Source organism: Nicotiana sylvestris, chromosome 7, assembly GCF_000393655.2.
Source record: "Nicotiana sylvestris chromosome 7, ASM39365v2, whole genome shotgun sequence".
Lineage (NCBI taxonomy): Eukaryota > Viridiplantae > Streptophyta > Magnoliopsida > Solanales > Solanaceae > Nicotiana > Nicotiana sylvestris.
In genome coordinates, this window is record NC_091063.1 from 42,835,510 (window position 1) to 42,857,720 (window position 22,211).

Below are 22,211 nucleotides of genomic sequence, written 5' to 3' on the forward strand. Positions count from 1 at the left end.
ATGTCAGGGAGAGTGTGGAGAGCGAGGGCTTATCCGCTAGCTTTTCGTCAGCATACATCTGCTCGTTCTGCCCTAGTGTCTACTTCCCGACCTTCGTCAAGGGCTGCCTCGGTTGAGTCTACGGCTGTGATTGTTCGCACGGAAGCTACCCCTCGTGCTAGGACTCCGACCCCTGTCATTCACCCGGTGAAGGGAACTTCTCATGCCGCAGAAGGGGAGGGGCCGTCAAAGAGGTGGCGAGTAGAGTCTGAAGCGGCTCCTACGGCTATGATAAATTTGGAGGAAGATCTTCCCTTGACGGGGTCTGAGGGGGGAGTTGGTGCCATTTCACCCGTGGTGATAGAGCCAGCCGTTGTGTCTGCCCCACCGGTGGAGATTCCGGCTGCTATGATTGACCAACAACCTGCCGCATCGGGGGGTCAGACTCTTGAGACCATTGTTACCGCTTTGGATGGGCCTTCATCTTTGGTGCCGGGTCGTGCTTCCTTATCGGCCGCAGAAAGGGGGAAATGTGTCGTGGTTGACGACTATGAATCTAAGTTTGATCTTGGTCTAGACGATGTTAGGATGTTTGAAGAGGGTCTTACCCGTTCGGTAGTTCATGCGGGAGGTCCGTCCCGTATTCTTGAGATCTCGTCGGATATCAATATCCTATAGGATACGGAGGACCTGGCATCGCAGTTTGACATCTTGTGTTCTGCTGCTGAGAATGCGGCTCTTCGGGACATTCCCGATATTGATTTGATGCATGAAGTGGCCGCTATGGGCTTGAGAGTACGTTATACTTTTCTCTCATGTTTCTCTCGTTTTTCTTGGTGATATGGTTTTAACCCATCTTTTCGTTTTTCACACATATATAGTGGAAAAAGAGAGTGCTCGTAGGGCCGACATTCGGGACAAGAATTTCTTAAAGATGTTGGAAAAGTATCGGTGCTATCGCAACAAGTGCCATGAGATGCACAAACGGCTGTAGGTGAACCCTGACGATCGACTCTCGGCAAGGAATTGGAGAAAAGGGATCAGGAGTTGATGCAAGCTATTCGCAGTAAGAGTGTGCTTAAGAAGCAACTTCGTGTAAAGGACGAAGAGATTGAGTTGGGCAAAGGGGTTGCTACAGAATGTGAATATCTTCGGGGGAAGCTGAGGTCGATGCAGTCTGAGATGGATCAGAATATTATCAGGGTTGAGGCGATGAGCGCGAAGTGGATGGGAAAATTGGCCGATTTGGAGAGAAAGGTCGTTGGGTTGGATAACATCGAGAGCGCCTGGTTGGCGACTTTGGCGAGGGCGGCGGCTCTAAAGAATACTATTCGCGTCCTTCGATCCGAACTAGAGTCAGAGAGGGTGACAACACGCTAATGGAAGTGAGGCTTGAGGAGCGTATTGGTAAAATCGATCGTGAGACGTCATCCTTAAGAGACCAGGTCGCTGCCCTTGAGCCCAAAAAGGAGCAACTGTTGGCTCAAATTGAATCTTCCTCCGTCGTTGTTCCCCGTCATTTGCATGAGCTTTGGGTTCATGCTGAAGCTCAGCGGGACATATATAAGAACTTGTGGGAGGCGGGCAATGTCACCGAGGCCGCATATGAAGGAGCTCGGGCAAAGGCATGAGAGGCTCGTGTCAACTGTGGATATGACTCTGCGATGCCGGAGGCCGATGAAGGTGCAGATAATGAGGGAGGACTTCGTGGAGATGGTGGTGATGATAGTGGCGGTGATGATGCCGAGTGAAAGAATGCTGTCTTTGTCTGTTTTCTGTCTTCTTTTTTTTATTCGTTGTTTTTTGTCATTGTTTCTCCCCCCTTTTAGACTATTGGTACAAGCCGTATGTAATCTGCGACTGTTTGCGCAATGACTTTGTATAAAGAGGAATTTTTCATTGTTATATGCCCTCTGTACTTTTTCCCTGTTTTGCTTTTCATAACTTTTGTGCAAAGTAGATTCTCGCATGATGAGTTCCATACTCTTTGGGAATTTAGTGTCACATGGGTTGAACAGGACCTTGATGGAGGCTTTGGCTAGTGAGACGGTATTTTCGAACGTGTGTCGAGATGCTGTCTTATCATAGTCTGAATGGTAGTGGACTATTTTTCTAATAACGACCTTAGCCGTAGGGATATTACTTTCGGGCTTATATCGAAGTATTATCCCATCGTGAGTCCCTGTCTTTCTTTCCCTTTTTTTTTCTGATAAAGTATTGCCCTGTCGTTATTCGATCGAGGACGAACTCTCTTCTTTTTGGTGAGGGCCCTTGGCCTTAAGGGTGTTATTTCAAACTTTTGTCGAAATATTAACCCGTCGTTGTTCGATCGAGGTCGAACTCCTCTCTTTTGGCGAAGGCCCTCAGCCTTAAGGGTGTTATTTCAAACTTTCATCGAAATATTAACCCGTCATTGTTCGATCGAGGTCGAACTCCTCTCTTTTGGCGAAGGCCCTCGGCCTCAAGGGTATTATTTCGAACCTTCATTGGAATATTAACCCGTCGTTGTTCGATCGAGGTCGAACTCCTCTCTTTTGGCGAAGGCCCTTGATCTTAAGGGTATTATTTCGAACTTTTGTCGAAACATTAACTCGTCGTTGTTCGATCGAGGTCGAACCATTTTCTTTTGGCGAAGGCCCTTGGCCTTAAGAGTGTTATTTTGAACTTTTGTCGAAATATTAACCCGTCGTTGTTCAATCGAGGTCGAACTCTTTTTTGGCGACCCTTGACCTTAAGGCTATTATGTCGAACTTTCGTCGAAATATCAACCCATCGTTGTTCGATTGAGGTCGAACTCTCTTTTTCTTTTTTTGTGAAGGCCCTTGGCCTTAAGGGTGTTATTTCGAACTTTTGTCGAAATATTAACCCGTCATTGTTCGATCGAGGTCGAACTCCTCTCTTTTGGCGAAGTCCCTTGACCTTAAGGGTATTATTTTGAACTTTCGTCGAAATATTAACCCGTCGTTGTTCGATCGAGATCGAACCCTTTTCTTTTGGCGAAGGCCCTTGGCCTTAAGGGTGTTATTTCGAACTTTCATCAAAATATTAACCCGTCGTTGTTCGATCGAGGTCGAATTCTTCTTTGGCGAAGGCCCTTGACCTTAAGGGTATTATTTCGAACTTTCGTCAAAATATCAACCCGTCGTTGTTCGATCGAGGTCGAACTCTCTTCTTTTTGGTGAAGGCCCTTGGCCTTAAGGGTCTTATTTCGAACTTTCGTCGAAAAATTAACCCGCCGTTGTTCGATCAAGGTCGAACTCTTTTCTTTTTGGCGAAGGCCCTTGACCTTGAGGGTATTCTTTCGAACTTTCGTCGAAATATTAACCCGTCGTTGTTCGATTGAGGTCAAACTCATCTCTTTTGGCGAAAGCCCTTGACCTTAAGGGTATTATTTTGAATTTTCGTCAAAATATTAACCTGTCGTTGTTCGATCGAGGTCGAACCCTTTTCTTTTGGCAAAGGCCCTTGACCTTAAGGGTGTTATTTCGAACTTTCGTCGAAATATTAACCCGTCGTTATTCGATCGAGGTCGAACTCTTCTTTGGCGAAGGCCCTTGACCTTAAGGGTATTATTTCAAACTTTTATCGAAATATTAACCCGTTGTTGTTCGATCGAGGTCGAACTCTTTCCTTTGGCGAAGGCCCTTGGCCTTAAGGGTGTTATTTCGAGCTTCCAGTGTTTTGGAGAGTTGGGTATCTTCTGGGGGGGTCCCAGTTCGCCTGATATTATTTGCATCGGGAGTGTGATGTCGGGGAGTAGAGAACGCTGCTGCTTTGCTTGCACTTCGTTTCACGCGCATATCAGAGTTTCCCTGTCTAACTTTTTTATTTTTCGATCTGGAAATGTCATTGTTGGGTGGGACGATGAATTACACTTTTACTTAGTGGATCTCCCCCTCGTTGGCCCAATTTTTAGGTCCTCGAGAGGGCTTCTTTTGGGAAGCCTTCTTGGCGAGGGCGAAGGAGTACCACTCAAGAGGTATCATTTCTTAGGAGTTAGATTTGTTTAATGGATGATGATTCAGTTGTTTTGTAGCAATTTCCCCTTCTTCAATTAAGTTGTTTCCTTGCTCGCTTGCCTGCGTGGTGCCCGCGTTATTGTTCGAGTAATCGGCAGAGGTGGGCCAGGATGACCTTTTCTTTATTCCGATTTAGTGAGTTGGAGAATGAAGATGGATCTGTAGCGTTGCTCGTTTTGCTTGACGCTTTAATGGTTGATGGGGGTGATGTTTTCTGAATTTGGTAACTGTATTCAGCTCTCTTTCCCCTCATTTGGTCACGGGATGCTTAATTCTCGTTTTCCGTCTCTTCCATTTTCTTTGAAACAGTTGTAGGCGTATCCTTACCGTTCTCTTTGGTGGGCGGCCATGTTTCCGGTTTTTGATCTGGAGAAGATTAGGAAGTTTTCACTAAGAAATCCTCACAGACGGCGCCAAATTATTTGACCAAAAGATATTGAAATTTTTTGATTAAATTAATTAAAGAAGTTGAAGAGGTAAATCTTAATCAAACATAGTAAATTCCTTATCTATAAACAAACCAGAAAACGATACATAAAATGAAGTAGAAGCGATAAATTATCGAAGCCTTTCATTTCTTATCTCACCAATCGGTGAAGATGACTGTTGTACATATTCAATGGAAGATCCTTTTACTTTCTTTTCACTAAGGAGATTATAAAGGAGAAGGAGAGAGAAAAGCCCCCCTTTCTAGGAAGGTCTCATCTCTATATATAGTCATGGAGTCCTTGCCATGCATTTGGGCCATAGCCCCCTCACACCTCGTCCATTTTCTTCGTTTGGTGAATGCGTGGTTTGGAGTAAATAATGTCGTCTTTCCTTATCCTCATGTTTGGACGGGGTCCCAATTGGGTCGACCATAGCGGTCAGATTTTGAACAATACACCTAGTTCTTTAGACAAATGAGCCAACTATCTTGTGCACAAAGGTAGATCCAGGGCAAGGTTCTATAGGTTCCACTGAACTCATTAATTACTTTCGACTTGAATTATGTATGCAAATGCAAAAAGACATTTAAAAAGTATACATATGATAAGATCATACTCATTCTGAACTCAATGAATATATATATTCTGAAGTCGCCTCGATCTATGCTTGTACGAGCATGTTATCTGAAGTTGACTTTACTACTCCCTTCGTTTCAGTTTATGTGAACCTATTTCCTTTTTGGTCTGTTCCAAAAAGAATGACCCCTTTCTGAATTTAGAAACAATTTAGCTTAAACTTACAATTTTACCCTTAATGAGAAGCTTTTATAACCACACAAATACTTTGAGTCACTTTTTGACTTGTTTAGGACCACAAATTTCAAAAGTCTTCATTTTTTCTTAAACTTCGTGCCTAGTTAAATAGGTTCACATAAATTGAAACGGAGGGAGTATTTTATATTGGCTTCAACATGTGATCGGGATTAGCAATTGATAAAGTATCTAACAAACTAAAATATCCTTAATTACCTCTTTCATTTTTCTTATTTATTTTAAAAAAAGGAAAAACATTCATATTTATGCCTGAACTTTGCAAAATTAGTCATCCATATATATCTTTTAATTTGTTAAAGTTTGCTTCGAAAATTATCATGCTGTTACCAAAAGTACCGTGTATGCTCTTCATTTCTAAGGGAACTCCAACTAGCATATTCTTATAAGAAAAACGGAAACATTTAAACAATATTTAATTCCCTAACTCATTTTGAACTTTTTTTGGTTTTTCATGTGTCGGTGCTTAGCGCCCGATTAAATTTGGATTCGCGCCGAAAAGTCTCACATTAGGAGTAAAAAGTACTTGCTACTTCACCACAAGGTACTATTTTTAATTTAATATAGTAAAAAGATGTCCTTAGTTTTTGCATACTTGTCCCCACGCCGCTCCATTTACATCAGCAAGAAAGATTCCTTCGACTCCCGTTCAATTTGATATAATCATATGTAATTAAGAGCCAGAGGAAGCAGCTGAGAGAACCTTTCATGGAGTACTTGTCACTTCTGACGGCGGAGATGTTGTGTAACACAATAGCAGTAGTCAGTGTTGCAATTTTGCTGGTATATACATGGAGAGTGTTGAATTGGGCTTGGTTTAGGCCTAAGAAATTGGAGAAATGCTTAAGACTGAGTGGTCTTAAGGGAAATCCTTACAAGCTACTCTATGGAGATCTAAACGAACTGACAAAAAGCATAATAGAAGCCAAGTCTAAGCCCATCAATTTCTCTGATGATATAGCTCAAAGGCTCATCCCTTTTTTCCTCAACGCCATCAATAAAAATGGTACGTTTCTTTTTCTCTCAGCATTTGATATGTTTAACTTATTCTTATTTAAGAATATAATAAACTCTATAAAAGTTTAAATAAAATTTTATCTGTTGCAAAAAAAAAAATGTTTAAACACATTCTAATTCTAGTAGCAATGAAGAGTTGATGATGTTGTGAGTGGAGACGGAACTAGATTTGAACCTTATGAGTTTGTGATTATAATTCTTTTAAGTTATTGAGTTTTAAATTAATAATTTATACATATTCATTGAATTTCTTAAACCAAATATATACATGGTTTGAACAAATGTTATTGAGTTCGACCGAACCCGCAACCAACATCCGCCCTCGTTGTGAGGTGGTGGTTGTTCTGCACTGGTGATTATTGATATAATTTGCAGCAGTAACTAACGGCGATGACTATGCAGTTATAATTAGTGGTGGCGATATGTAGTAGATGTAATTGTGTTGTATTGATAAAATAATGAATAGTAGTAACGAGTGATGAAAGTGGTTGATAATGGTGGGATGAAAGTTGATAATAGTAGTGGTAGGCGATGAAGGTATGGTGGCGAAGATAATTAGAGGAGATGAATAATGAATAGAATAGTGATAAAAAATCCTCGCAATTTTTTTTAAGTATACATCTCATTAGTCATTACTGATTAAAAATTAGTCTATTAATCTGAGATTCTCTAATACAGCTGTAATCAAAAAATCTTTTAAATAAAAATAATTTTATTAATGAATTTTTGTGGATACAATTTTGTTGTATTTGATCTCCATAAAAAAGAAGAATGTCACTTGGGCACTTCGACATTTTTGAGAAAGATAACATTTGACGTCATTAATTTCTTTATAAATATTTTATAAATTTATGGAATTTCGACATGCTTGTAATTATATATACAATTTGTAATGATCAATGAGGTGTTATCATCCCTCTTACACATCCATGCGGTAGCTGAAATTTTAATTTCTAAGTAAGCAACCCCCACTTCCAACCGAGAGGTTGTGAGTTCGAGTCTCCCCAAGAGCAAGGGGGAAGTTCTTGGAGGGAAGGATGCCGGGGTCTATTTGGAAACAGTCTCTCTACCCTAGGGTAGGGGTAAGGTCTGCGTACACACTACCCTCTCCAGACCCCACTAAATGGGATTATTACTGGGTTGTTGTTGTTGACGTTGTATATTCCAACTTCAAGAACATATAAGAGCTCTTCTCAGTACGGTCCTTTTTGTATACCTGAAAAGTTGACATTGTGCTTGACCCATTGTTCGATAAATTTTGTCATAAACACCCCTAGATGCATCCTTAAACTCATTATACAAGAAACTTGAGTTTCATCCTTTATTTATTCTTATGAACAAGAAACATCCTTAAACTATAACAACGTGAGCAGATGCATCCTACATCAATTCCAACATTTAAAGTTAACGGATGCCTAACTACACGTGCACTGCACGTGAATTCCCTCCTCTCCTCCCCTCAAATAGTCAAATTCTCCGCTCATTTGCTACGCTTCAATGACCAGGTAAAACTCCAATCAACAACCTTCTCTTTTTTCTTGTCTCCGTTCGTTTAGGTTTAATTGGTCATTTGATATTAATCTTTTAATAATAATTTGTTACTTCAGTTGTAATTTATGTGGACGAGATGATAAGTAATCTTTATCCTACATTGCTTTCATGGTAGACACATCGAGTTGTCTGAATGAGCTGTTTGATTCAACATGTTGTAGTTGAAAAAGTGAGCTGTGAAATGCCTATTACCTGTTTGGTAAAATGCCAGAGTGAACTGTTTGATTTTGTTGTCAAATGCCTATTGCTTGGTTTTACAGTTATCTGCCGATGATTTTATACTTTGCCATTCAGATATAATTGCCAAGGGGGAGGCTAGTAAAGTCATTGCCTTACGCCTCCTAAATTTTGGAGCCTCAAAAATACTTTTAGTTGTGAATTTTGTATCTTATTTTCGCTTAGACAATATTAAAGTTTATAGAAAAAAAATACAAACTCCGGTAGAAAGAAAGACTATCTATTTATTTAAGGCAAAATACATAAAAAGACACCTAAAGTTGGCTCCAGATGTCTGTCTCACACTCCAACTTACCAGGTGACCATATATACACTTTATGTTGGTTTTATAGCCCGTTTGGCTAAGCTGCAAAAATCAGCTTATTTTGAGAAGTGTTTTTTTTTTCAAAAGTGTTTTTCTCAAAAGTACTTTTCAAAAGTGCTTATATTGTGTCTTGTAAACGCTCCAACATGGCAAAATGAGTGTGTGTCACTCATATTTGAGCGTGTGAAGGCCCTTAAAAAATTGGCGAAATGACTTCCTGGCCACTTAGACTTGTAGGGCTTTTGAAAACCGATACACAAACTTTCATCTTTCCCATTTAAACACTCAAACTTGTAAAACCTATAACTAATAAACACCTTTGACCATTGACTATACTTATGTGGAGGTAGCTTATCTTACGTGGACATAGTGCGTATAAGTCACATTCAAATGGCGCGTGTATCTATTACTATTTATTAAAAAGATTGTAAAATCAAAAAAATAAACAGAAACTATAAGGAAACCAAAAAAGAAAAGAAAAAAAAACTTTCAACCTACCTCTCTCCCTTCATCGTTTTCTCCATTCCCGTTCGTCCAATTTTTCGTTTACTGTTTCTTTACCCTTTGTCCTCTCCACTGTTCTACTATATTAATGAAGTCAAAAAAAAAAAATCTTCGCCATTTTTTTTCTTGTGTTTGCTCCTTCTAATTTCAACAGAGAGAATAAAACTGTCAACAATCGAGCTCAAAATATATCAGATCCAAATGTGATTTTGGGCGTAACTTTCGCCGGAAAAACAAAACAAAAGCGCAAAAAGAACATCAAGTTTCATTGCATTCATGGGGTCCAATCATACCCATTGTTTCTGATTTTACAAAAGGCTAGCAAATGTTTTGAAGAAGAGAAGTAATTTTTTCTGAAGTTGCAGTGATTTTTCTTGTATTTTGACATTGGGTTTCCGTGATTATTTTTTCTTTCTTCTTGATGTTTATCCATTTTGATTTTTTCGACATTGGGAAGTCTCACTTTTAATGGATCAGATCACAAGTTTCACCATTGAAAATGGTGGCTGGGTGGGGAAATTTATTCCTGCACAGCTATGGTGAAGAAGAAAATAAGGAAAACAGAAGAAAAAGTAGAAATTAATAAATTTATTCCAGCACAGCTATGAGGTTTGCTTTCGCGCCCTTCACGTGTAACAACCCCATTGGTCATTTGCTGACTGGATGTGTAATACACGCGCGTAGGGTCAAGGGTCAAATGTGTTTATTAGTTAAGGGTTTCACGAGTTTGAGTGTTCAAATGGGAAAGTCCAAAGTTTATGTATCGACTTTCAAAAGCTTTACAAGTTTAAGTGGTCAGGAAACCGTTACGCCAAAAAAATTTGTGAACCCCACTTTCTTCACCTCCAATCAAGCCATATTCATTACCACCCTTTCGCCACCATTACAACCCAGCCACAACCTCATAACCATCCTCATGCCACCACCTTAATAAGGACAACACCAAATATACAATTCAACTACCCACAATTTCAACACTGTAAAAAGCTCCATCACTAAATCATCAAAATAAAAAATATAGTGGCAAAAGAACTGGAATTAAAGTGGCGAAAAATTAGTGATTGAAACTAAAAAAAAAAAAAAGGAGATGCAATTTGTTAAAATTGTAAAATTACAGTAAGATTGAAATTGAAGTGTATTGAAGCAATGAAGCAAGAATGAATAGAAAATTCGAAAAGAAATCGCAATTTGTATATATGCTTGGCTATTTTGTATTACAAATCGAGAAACTTGTCAGAAAAATAAAATGTGAGATCGGAAAAAATGGATAGGGGAAAGAGATTAGGGGAAGCAGGTGGGAAGGAGATGAAGAGAGAGGTCGTCGGAGGAGAGCTTTTCCAGTGAGGTCCAATGATAGTTGAAGATGGTTTCTCGACGATTTTTTTTGCTGGTTTGGTTCTCTTTTCAAATCTATTAGATTTATAGAAGAATTGTATAGTAGGAATTTTAAAAAGTGGTGATTGATTTTGGGGTGAGGGGTGTGCGAGAGAAGAAATTGAATTGGCTCTGGTTTGGATTTTCTTGATGAGGAAGAAGTTGGGGAGCTGGGGAGGGGACAGGGGTGGGGTCTACTTTTGGATTTAAATTTTCTTTTTCATTTTTATTTACTAACCACTTTTATGTTTAATCAGGTATAGTCTACGTGTTAAATTCTGATTGGTTATTTAGCCACGTAGGAGCAAGTGTGTCTCACGCATTATACCTTCCAGATACATGTGTTTACTTGACACACTAAAACCAACATAAAGTGTCTATATGGTCACCTGATAAATTGGAATGTGAGATAGACATCTAGGACCAACTTTAGGTGTCTCTTTATGTATTTTGCCATTTTTTTATAATATAAATATTTTAGAACTTTAAATTTAGCTACTTAAATCTTTATATTGGTAAATAATATTTTTTTAAATAGGATCCAAGGTACCACATTATAAATACGTGGGTAATATCTTATTAACTTGAATTTTATTATCTAAATATTAATGCTCCATATTATATTTTGTAAGAAAGAAACTCCAACATTCAACTGAGATGAAGACTGCACTTGAGCTGCTGGAAATTATTTTACCTTGACTAGTTGAAAATCTGAAATATCACCCTTAACAGTATATAAAGTGGTAGGGCAGAGGGAAGCTCTCAGGAAACTGAAATCATTACTTAAGAAAACAGACACTATGAATTCTTAGTTGGTTTGCCACCGCCTCTTGAATAAATGAATGGTACAGTTTGATTTTGACGAAACTTCCTATTTATGCCATAAATACAATAATGGATTTGGATTACTACGTTACCATCCACATCACTGGCCAAAATTGTCTTCAGCCTATTAGTTTTTTTGATTATCCACTACAGTCTTTCTTGACTTATCTTTCTTGCCTATGTTTTCCTCTAGGTTGATCGAATGTTGCCAAGGCATTACGCTGAGGTCTCTATCCCTACGGCTTTGTACTTAAGTTTTGCCATATATTCCATCTTTTCATTTTAGCTAGCGATATTTAACTGAACACGAGGCTTGGAAGAAAATATGTCATTTGATACATACCAAAATTACCATTAGAGCTTGTGGTCAAGGCCGACTCTAAGGTGAAACCAGTAAGACTGATGCTTTAGGCCCCCAAATTTAAGGGACCCCATATTTAGCAAAAATAGGTTATATGCTTATAGTTTTGTTTCCCCTAAATACTAAGAAGATGAATTTGAGAAAGACATAAACATACGTTACGGAGTTCTATATGGAACCTTTGGACCTGAATTTTATCACTAACTTAAAGTGTAAGATGGGAATGCGGACACCATCATAAGAAAATTCAATTCTTTTCTCATTTTTCATGCCCTTATTTCTTATGCCAATGCCTCAACTATTGATGTTGAACAACATTAATTGATTTGAAGGTTCTTATTACTCATTACATTATGCTCAACAAAACAAAAAAAGAACCATTGAAATATAGAAATTGGATTTGATAATAATGGTGTCATTTATAGAAAGAAAAAATTTGATGAGTATGTTGATAAGCACAAAGTCTCTTGAAGATTTTTTTTTAAAGTTGATTACTTTTTATATATAGTAGACCAAGCCAAGTTTCACTTCTAAGTAGATTTAAACAATTTGAAGCGTATGTACTTCAATATTCCTTAAAACATAACAAGCACTTAATATTAACGATTTTGACTTATTTTCTGAATTAAAAGTGTTAAATGATTTTGACTTACCTAAGATCAACAATGTCTCAAGAAATATTAAACGAATTAGCTATATTATCAATTTAATAAGAATAATTGGAAGAAATCAACAAAAAAAAAAAAACAAAAAAACTTTGCATCTAACAAAGCTAAAAAAAATAGACTTCAAATAATCTAAGATTTTCTTTTTAAGTTTAAGGCTTCCCATTAAACTTTGACTTTAGACCCCTAATTGTGGTTGAGCTGCCCCTACTTGTGGTCTTAAACATGTCATGAAATTTCTATGGCTATAAGAGCATTTCATTGAGAATAGAGTGAGAAGTATACAGAAAGGTATTAATCTTTTCTCAACAGAATAAAAAGGGAAGAGTTTCATATAAAATGGAACAGAGAGTATACTAATAGTGTTAACCAATTTTTTTACTGTCTTATCAATGATAGAATGGAATGGAACAAGGATTCATGGGGTTGTTCTTAACTAATTTGAGATTGAAGCATTGTTGATTGATCATGTAATAGAGTATTTTAACTGGTTCTAGCATGTTACTTGCCCTCTTTTCAATTACCTATCCATGCTTGTTATGAACAAATCTGTGATTTGCTTTTGAAAAACATAGTATATTATAAAATATTTTATACTATTTATGCATCAAAGTATGTCTAATTTAATGAACATATGCCCTTGTTTCATGCTACTTTCTCTGGAGTTGCTAGATCCCATGTAGTGCAGCGGGGAAATGGACAATGTATTCTTTGCATATTATTTCCACACACCCGACTTAAGAAAGAAAGAAAGAAAAGATTTCTGAAACATAATAAAAGTAACCGTAGAACTTTGGTCTTGAACATGCAATGACAATTCTATGACTATAAGAGTATGTCATTAAAGATAAAGTGGCAAGTTTGAAGAGCTTCCAAATAAAAAAAGGTCTCATTCCTTTTTGGAGCAGTCTTAAAAATATTATCATGTAAAATGGAAGAAATGGAGTATATACTAATAGTGTTAATAAAATTACAGTATCTTACCGAGAATAGGATAAAGGACAGGGATTATACAGGCGTTCTCAACTAATTTGAGATTGAAGCTTTTTTGGTTGATCAAGTTATAGAGTATTTTAACTGATTCTAACATGTCTCTGTTTCAACTGCCTAACCTTGCTTGTTATATCTGCTGTTTGCTGTTAAATAACGTAGTAGTCGTTTATACTGTGTGTATAAAATAAATCCAATTCAAGGAACACAAACCCTTGTTTCACCCTTCTTTCTATGTATTTCCTAGAATCCACGTAGTAGAATGGACTACATAATCTTTGCATTTTATATCCACCCTTTGTAAATATGAAAAATTCTATTGAAATCCTGAAGAAAAATCTTGAAATGCCCACCCCCTATAAGAAAAGATGGATAATAATATTAGGTCTCATATAAAAATGTTTGTCAGTAATTAAAGGACGTTAAATCATGAGTAACATATAAGAAGATATCCATATGTCCTTCTCTGTTTCTTTCTTTTGTTTCATCCTTTTATGTTTTCAGTGAAAAACCAGAAATGGCCAAGTCTTGACTCATCCAAAGGGAAGAAAGTCATCGAGTCATGTATTAATATGTATCGTGGATAAATATAGACATTTTCTTGTGCCAATTCCAGCATAGTAAAAAAAAAGGATTTTTCTCTAGACATTTAGAAAGTGGCATTCTATATTAAATAGACTGAAAAGGAAAGTAAGACATATAAATTGAAATAGAGGGGGTACAATATATAGAGAAGATGGTAAATGTCAAATGCCTTAGACTTAAGATTGCATATTGAGATGTCTAACCTAAAGAAGTTGTCCATTTATAACAAGCTCTGGCTTTTCCATTTGTTTTGTACAACATATGCTGCCAGCATTTTATCAGAGTTGTAGTGAAATGCTAAGCAAATGGGAGGAGATCGTTCAAAAGGAAACGTCATTCGAACTCGACGTATGGCCAGATCTTCAAGTAATGACCAGTGAAGTCATTTCTCGCACAACATTTGGGAGTAGCTATCAAGAGGGAAGAATAGTATTTGAACTTCAGAAAGAACAAGTTGAGTATGTAACGGAAAAAGGACGTTCAATTTATGTACCACGATCAAGGTACAATACTTAGTTCTCAGATTTCCACGTTTCATAACTTTCTTTGTCATTAAAAAGGAAATATCAGACTCTTAACAAATTAATACAAAAGGAACTTAACTTACTCTGCCTTTCTACTAAAAGACTTATCTTGTTTACTTAAATTTGTTTTTTGTAGGTTCTTGCCTACTAAAACGAACAAGAGAATGCTGGAAATCGAAAAGGAAATTCAAACAACAATTAGGCGTATCATTGACAAAAGATTGAGGGTGATGAAAGCGGGCGAGAAAAATAATGAAGACTTGTTAGGCATATTACTTGAATCCAATTTGGAAGAAATAGAACTGCATGGAAGCAAAGAGTTTGGAATGACAACATCAGAAGTGATTGAAGAGTGCAAGTTATTCTATTTTGCTGGCCAAGAGATAACTTCAGTGTTGCTTGTTTGGACAATGATTTTGTTGTGCTTGCATCCAGAGTGGCAAGTACGTGCCCGAGAGGAGGTGTTGCAGGTCTTCAGAATTGAAAAACCAGATTTTGAAGGACTAAATCGCCTTAAAATTGTAAGTACTTCTCTTCTAGTCTTTCCTAGAATATGTTTTGTGTGTCCTCAATATTGTCCTATCGGACCCCCTAAGTTGACGAGCAAACTAAGAGACCGATTTGCTTAAGTACTAATTGAAAGTAGTTAGAAGCAGCAAGCAAGTGCTGAAAAATATGTTTATATGCTGAAACTGATTTTATAATTAATAAATTTGAATAAGGTACAAACAATTGATGTGTTTGGTAAAAAAAAGTATACATAATCATTTTTTGTTAAATTTATTAAAACACCCTTAAAGATACTTATAAAATGTATAAATTAAAAAGTATCTTTACAAGGAGAAGGACAAACTACAGAAATGGAATGGATTGTGAGTTACTACTTTATTTTGGGAAGGTATTTAGTGGATTACAAAAAAATATTAGGGATAAAGTAGTCATAATTTTAGTCAAACCAAAAGCGCTTGTAACCAACTTATGTCTTTTGGAATATATATAATTCTGGTGTTTTCCAAGCACATAGATTAGCCAAAAATTCTTATTAGCTTGTTAAATTTATCCAACTACCCTCTAATCCAACTGACAACTTATGCAATACTTATTTCACAGGTGACGATGATCTTGTACGAAACATTAAGGCTATTCCCACCATTGCCTGTATTTGGTAGAAGGACTAAAGAAGAAGTGAAATTGGGAGAGCTAAATCTACCAGATGGAGTGGTAGTCCTTATACCTGCAGTTTTCGTACATTATGACAAGGAGATATGGAGTGAAGACGCAAAGGAGTTCAAACCCGAAAGATTCAGTGAAGGAGTGTCAAAGGCAACAAATGGACAAGTCTCGTTTATCCCATTTGGCGGGGGACCTCGAATTTGCGTTGGACAGAACTTCGCAATGTTGGAAGCCAAAATGGCAATAGCTATGATACTTCAACGATTCTCTTTTGAACTATCCCCATCTTATACTCATGCTCCATTTGCAGTGGTGACTATTCATCCTCAGTATGGTGCTCCTCTGCTTATGCGCAAACTTTAAAATTATATTTTACATCACTGGCATTGTATTCTCCATGCATTGAATGATCGATACTAAATTGTCGCTTGATGGCTGAAGCTGCTCTTCGAATTTAAACGTTGCAGCTTGGTTAATTTTATCAGAATTGTTCACTTCTTAGCTTTTTTTCCTTTCCTTTAGTTTGTGCATTTGTTTAGCTTTTGATAACATTCCATCTAATCTTGTGAAGAGTTTGTATAGTATTTCCTATTGACATTTCAAAAAATAATAAGTAGATTGAACTGTGCATATCACTCACATGAAGCTTTGCAAGTCAGTACACGTACCTGCATCTCAAAGTGTTAAAATCGTAAGTAGTCTAAATGAACACTTTACGAAGAATTAGGATTCAATGTGCAAAAGGCCTGATATCTCGTTTCCTAATATAGTGAAACTCTTTAATTTCTGTTACCACCGCCCTTCAAATGAGCAATATGTTTTTATGCCCACTACTAGTATCATATTTGTTTGGGGTAAAATTGGTTAGAGACATTTGGACATATGACGAAGTGACACGTGGATCTGAAGACAGATGTAACGTAAGTCAGCAAATAGCTGGCATCGAATGCAAGCATGTAACCGGTACTGGATGAATTCCGAAGAGCCAGTGACAAAGATTCAAAATATTGACATCGGATAGCATTCAATGAGCAGCCGTTACAGAGAATATCTATATTTATATCCAACTGTTATGCAGTCATCAATGACGGTTTTATTCTCATTCAAGAGGAGCTTGATTTGGGGATCTGGTCTCCCTCAATAAAGCTATAAATAGGGAAATTAGCATCATCGGTAGACACAAAACATTCTGTACAAAAAAGCTATAATCTGCTCTCATTCGATAGAAATACTTTCTTTATTTATTCTTAACTTTGTTCTTGCCACTGCTATCAGAGAAGTTAAACACTTAGTCAGGCTTGTATTTCCTTTAATTTTATTTCATAATCTTATTTATGTTCTTATTCATTTCGTATTTTGGGTCAAACAGATTCACTTGTCTGTAAACCACGTTACAAATTTAATTGTACTATTTTACGGGTAAACAGTTTGGCGCCCACTGTGGGACATAAACAGTGTAATTGCTTTGATTCATTCATCTGTTACTAACAAATTTTGATTTCTTTTTTAGCAAAAGAGAAATCAAATATGGCAGCTAACAATGTCAATAATGTCTACAATGTTGGTGCACACAATAAACGTGAAGATGTATTTCAGCGTGATGATTTGTGATGACCCGATAGGTCATCTTATCTTTTAGAACCCAATTCTACGTTTCGAAGCCTTAAACACCTCATTTTATCTATCCTCGATTTGCCTGCATAGTCCAGCCGTGTTTCCGGAAAGCTTTTATGTTAAAACAGATAAAAATATGAAAATTTTGCTTAGAAATCCATCTGAGTTGATTTCGGTCAACGTTTGAGCAAACGGATCCGGATTCGTATTTTGACGATCCTGGTTGGTCTGTATCATGATTTGGGACTTGGGCGTATGCTCGGAATCGAATTCAGAACTCCCTAGCCAAGTTATCGGACTTTGTAGAAAATTGAAAGTTAAAGGCTTAATGAAATTGAAATGTTTGAACAATGTTTAACTTTTTGGATATCGGGTACGTATTTTGGTTCTAGAATCCGGTATAAGTCCAATACCATAATTATGACTTGTCTGTGAAATTTGGTGAGAAACAGAGTTGGTTTGACGTGATTCGGACGTCCGGTTCTGAAAGTAGAAGTTTCAAAATTTTCTTGGAAAGTTCATTTGATTTGGTGTTCAATTCATAGTTCTTGGTGTTATTTTGGCGATATGGTCGCACAAGCAAGTTCGTATGATATTTTTAGACTTGTGTTCACTTTTAGTTTAGAGCCCCGATGGCTCGGTTGAGTTTCGGATAGGCTACGGAGTGAAATTTGGACTTAGAACACTGCTGGTGTGTTTTAGATTTTGTTGCAGGCTTCAAAACTCGCAATTTCAAGGGCAATCTTCGCATTTGCGGCCACTGATGGACTCGCATTTGCGATCTACTCATCGCATTTGCAAAGAGTAGCTGGGGAGGCTAGAGTTCGCAATTGCGAAAAAATCTTCGCATTTGTGAAGTGGGGCTGGGCAAGCAGTGATCGCAAATGCAATCAGTGAGTCGCATTTGCGGAAGGATCAGAGTTCGCATTTGCGAACTATTCATCGCAAATGCGATGAAAATAGGGATGTGAAAACCTTCGCATTTGCGATAGGTTCTTCGCATTTGCGGGGCACGCATATACGAACCCCAGGTTGCAAATGCGACTTAGACGGGATTTTTGGTTCATTCTTCAAATTTTCAAACTTAAAAATCCTAGAGGCGATTTTTCAAATGGCTCTTCTTTCCCAAATCATTGGTAGCTAGTAAGTGATTCTAAACTAGTTTCTTTCAATCTTTCACTATATTTCCTAAGATTTCAACCTAAAATCTAAAGTTTTCATGGTGGAAATTGGGGGTTTTTGGGTAGATTAGGAATTTTTGTAAAATGGGGATTTAGGCCTCAAATTGAGGTCGGATTCCAAAATAAATTACATAACTGGACTCGGGGGTGAATGGATAATCGGGTTTTGGTCCGAATTTTGGGTTTGGACCAAGCGGGCCCGCGTGTTGACTTTTTCAATAATGATCTAAATTAAATTCTTTACAATTATGGGTAATTCCTAAGGCTTAATTCAAATCGTTTGGTTGGTAATTTGGTAGATTCTATTTGTTTGGAGCTTGTTTGAAAGGAAAAGCCGTGGTTGAGCTTTGAGTTTGGTCGTTGGAGCGAGGCAAGTGTCGTGGTTAATATTGACTTGAAGGACTAGGAATTATTTGTCTATTTTCTATGTATCTAGATGTTGGGTACAACGTATATGTGAGGTGACGAGCACTTATACGTTGTTGTCGGGTCATAGCATGCATGTGGGACTTGTTCTTTGCAATTATTGCTTTCCTTGATCATATTATCAATGCTTATGCTAGTTAATTGTTAAATTGATCATCCTTATCGTATTTACGAGTTTTGGTGATAATTGAGTATTGGTTCCGAATTGAGATTGGTATTGTGGAACCGTTGTTGAACTAAGACTTATACTTGTTGATCCTATCTCCATGTTATTACATGTTCATTGTTATGTGGTAAGGGAGAGTGTTAATGCACGAAGGGTAATGTTGTGTCATATTGTGAGTGTTAATGCATGAAGGGTGATGTCGTGCCATATTGTGAGTGTTAATGCACGAAGGGTGATGCCATTCCATGTTATGAGAGTTAATACATGAAGGGTGATTCCGTGTCGTTTCTAATTTATATGTTGAGGTTGAGAGTAAAAGCACGAAGGGTGATGTCGTGCACTTTTCTTTACTGTGTTTAATTATTTTCATTGGTTCAAGGCATATTGGCTGTTATAGTTATCATTGTTGCTGTGATTCTTTTATCTTGTATTTCCTTCAGTATGTCCCCCTCCCGATATTACTTGTCCAGCTCTTATTTGTTATTTTGTACCTATACAACATCTGCACATGTTTATTATGTAGGTGTCTTGTCATAGCCTCGTCACTACTTCGTCGAGGTTAGGCTCGACACTTACGAATACATGGGGTAGGTTGTACTCATACTACACTCTGCACTTCTTATGCAGATTTTGGTACCGTCCCTAGCTGATCATGAGGATAGCATCTGAACTTGCTTGTTAGGAAACCCAATGTAGATCGAGTCTGGAGGATCGGTATAGATACATCTATACTTATCTTCCAAAGGCTACGAAGTTAAGGACAAATTTCACTTTTATTCTTCTCTATCGTGCGATTTTGTTCTCTCATTACTAATTGAACTCTTCTACTCTTGTTCCCTCGCAGATGGCGAGAACACGTATCGCATCCTCAGCTGAGCAGAAGCCAGAGCCCCCAGTCGCAGCTCCTACGAGGGGCAGAGGTCGAGGCCGTGCTAGAGGCCGAGGCAGGGGCAGGGCTCAGCCTAGAGCTCGAGCAGAAGCACTATCAGTGGAGCCTCAGGTAGAGTTTGACGATGAGGTTCCAGCCCAGACTATTCCTGCCGGACCAGCTTAGGTCCCGGGGGGCCTTGGTCCGTTTGGTGGGCCTTATGGAGAGTGTGGCCCAAGCTAGTACTTTTCCCATGGAAATAGCCATCTCTCAGGATGGAGGAGGGGCAAAGAACTCACACCCTGGAACATATGGCTTCCCAGTATCAGACTCCAGCAGCTCAGCCAGTTAGGGTGGTTCAGTCAGTTGTTGCAGCACAGGCCGGTGGTGGATCAACTATGTCTTCTGAGGGCTTATTGAGGTTGGACAAGTTTACCAAGCTCTTTCCACTTCACTATAGTGGTGCACCTTCTAAGGACCGACATAATTATCTTATCCGCTGCCATGAGGTGCTGTGGAACATGGGGATAGTGGAGACCAATAGGGTCGATTATGTTGTGTTTCAGATGACGGGTTCTGCCAAGAGATGGTAGAATGATTTTTTATTGACCAGACCAGCTAGGTCGGTTGCTCTTACTTGGGACCAGTTCTCTCAGATATTTCTTGAGAAGTTCCTTCTGTCACACTGAGAGAGGATTATTACAGGCAGTTCGAGCGTCTCCAGCAGCGTAGTATGTCCGTCACTCAGTATGAGACATGTTTTGCAGATCTGGCCCATCATGCTATTCTTCTACTTCCTACCGAGAGAGAAAGGGTGAGGAGGTTTATTGAGGGACTTGCTTAGCCTATCAATTTGCATATGGCCAAGGAGACCGAGAGTGAGATTTCTTTTCAGATGGCTGCCAATGTCGCCAGGCGAGTCGAGATGGTTATAGCACATGGGAGTGGTCAGGGGTCTGACAAGATGCCTTGTAATTCTGGTGGATTCAGTGGCACTTCGTATGGAGGAATAGGTACTTTTGGTAGAGGACATCCTCTAAGGCCGTTTCATTCATGTTACACCCCGTGTTTTCATACATGAGAGTACGTCATAAGTCAATTGATGTATGCTTACAAATGTGATCATCTTTGAAAGTACATAAAGTAAGTTAATCATGTTAACTTGGAGGTTACAAATACTTAAGATCATGGACTGCAAATACCAAGAGGGTTGGAAGGCTTAGAAGCTAAACCAATTGAAGAAAATAAGTTTCGTCGAAAGTTGACAAGTTGGGAATGTTATAACATATACTTTTGGAGTGAGACTAGGGTACTCAAAATGATAAGGAGGTTATTTTATGAGTTATTTTTGTCTTATGACAGACGTGTGTTATGTTTTGAAGTCAAGTGAGTTGTGGAACAAAAGTTGGCAAAGATCATCACAAGTTGTATTCATAAATATGCTGGAATTTAGGTCAAATATAGCAGAGCTTTTCTCCCAATATACTTGGAATTAGGGGATGATCTACCTAAAAATTGAATATCTATGAGTCTATTATCTAATGCATTAAACAGTTCATTGATACAACATAGGAGTAGAGAGATATTTGCAGTTTCGTGAGACTGCGCAGAGTGCATAGGTGACAAGAAGGTGTGTCACTAAAGCCTTTTGAGCAATACATTTCGTGTAATATATGAGGTCTTTTTGGGACATATTATATACCAAATTGAAGGTCTTGGGATGTAGTTTCTAACGCTCTTAACCATTCAGTCATATGATATACGGATAAAAAGATATAAGCATCTAAAGAAGAGCCAATAATAGGGTACCAAGCTAGCACCTCTTTGACTTTTCAAAAATGGATATATATATAGGCCTTATGTCATCTCTTTCTTCACTTTTCCACATACCGCGACCATAATAAGACCCCCAAACGTATCCTCAAGTTCTCTACAAGGGTTTCCAATAATATTAACATCCCGATTACGAAATCAAGAAGCGATAACACTAGAACGATCCATACGACGTAAGTATCACTATATCGCCTCTCTTTTTCTTTTGTGGTTTAAATTTTGGAAGGTACTTCATAGTTAAGAAAATATCTACTTTCTGTATTTAATCTTTAAGTATCAATGAAGGTTGATAAATTCATTTCCAAATAGTTAAACTCACGGGATGGTGATTGGAAATCGCGAGTTCGAGTTATTCGACTTGTAGAGGACTGTTTTGTGGGTTGTTTCGTATTACTTTTGGGTTGTCTATTTTGCTGATGTTTTATGGATTTTTGGAGGATAAAAAGTGCGGAGAAACACCACATAATGATGGAATGGTGGGCTGGTCATTGGTCGTTACATTTTTATGTTGTTTAACACTACTTTTGTTATTGTTTTATGTATGAAGTGATTAGTGTGTGTGAGCTGATTTGTGATATATTGCGATAGAGATAAGGTTGAAAAATGATGCATACATGTTGTTGTTGTTTTGTTCTTGGTGTTGTTGGTATATGATATTGGAGGAGGGCCTTGTTACAGGGGAGATGCTGCCCAAATTGTAAACAAGCTACTAGTTTAAGTTGCGAACTTAGCCTTTACTCAACACTGATTTTGAAT

The 22,211-nt window shown here is 37.9% G+C and overlaps 1 protein-coding gene across 1 annotated transcript; it reads left to right on the forward strand.

Annotated features, from left to right (window-relative positions):
* The first annotated feature begins 5,845 nt into the window (after positions 1–5,845).
* LOC104243423 (cytochrome P450 CYP72A219-like) lies at positions 5,846–15,861 on the forward strand. Its single transcript, XM_009798604.2, has 4 exons — positions 5,846–6,263; positions 13,942–14,173; positions 14,331–14,715; positions 15,305–15,861. Exons 1-4 carry the CDS (start codon positions 5,966–5,968, stop codon positions 15,728–15,730), a joined length of 1,341 nt encoding a protein of 446 aa, XP_009796906.1. The 5' UTR covers positions 5,846–5,965; the 3' UTR covers positions 15,731–15,861.
* The last annotated feature ends 6,350 nt before the right edge of the window (positions 15,862–22,211 follow it).

Bases quoted from the DNA above. Each gene is read 5' to 3' on its own strand.
- LOC104243423 (XM_009798604.2), top strand. From the start codon at position 5,966: ATGGAGTACTTGTCACTTCTGACGGCGGAGATGTTGTGTAACACAATA. The intron at 6,264-13,941 runs GTACGTTTCTTT...ATATGCTGCCAG, and splicing joins CAACGCCATCAATAAAAATG to CATTTTATCAGAGTTGTAGT. The intron at 14,174-14,330 runs GTACAATACTTA...TGTTTTTTGTAG, and splicing joins ATTTATGTACCACGATCAAG to GTTCTTGCCTACTAAAACGA.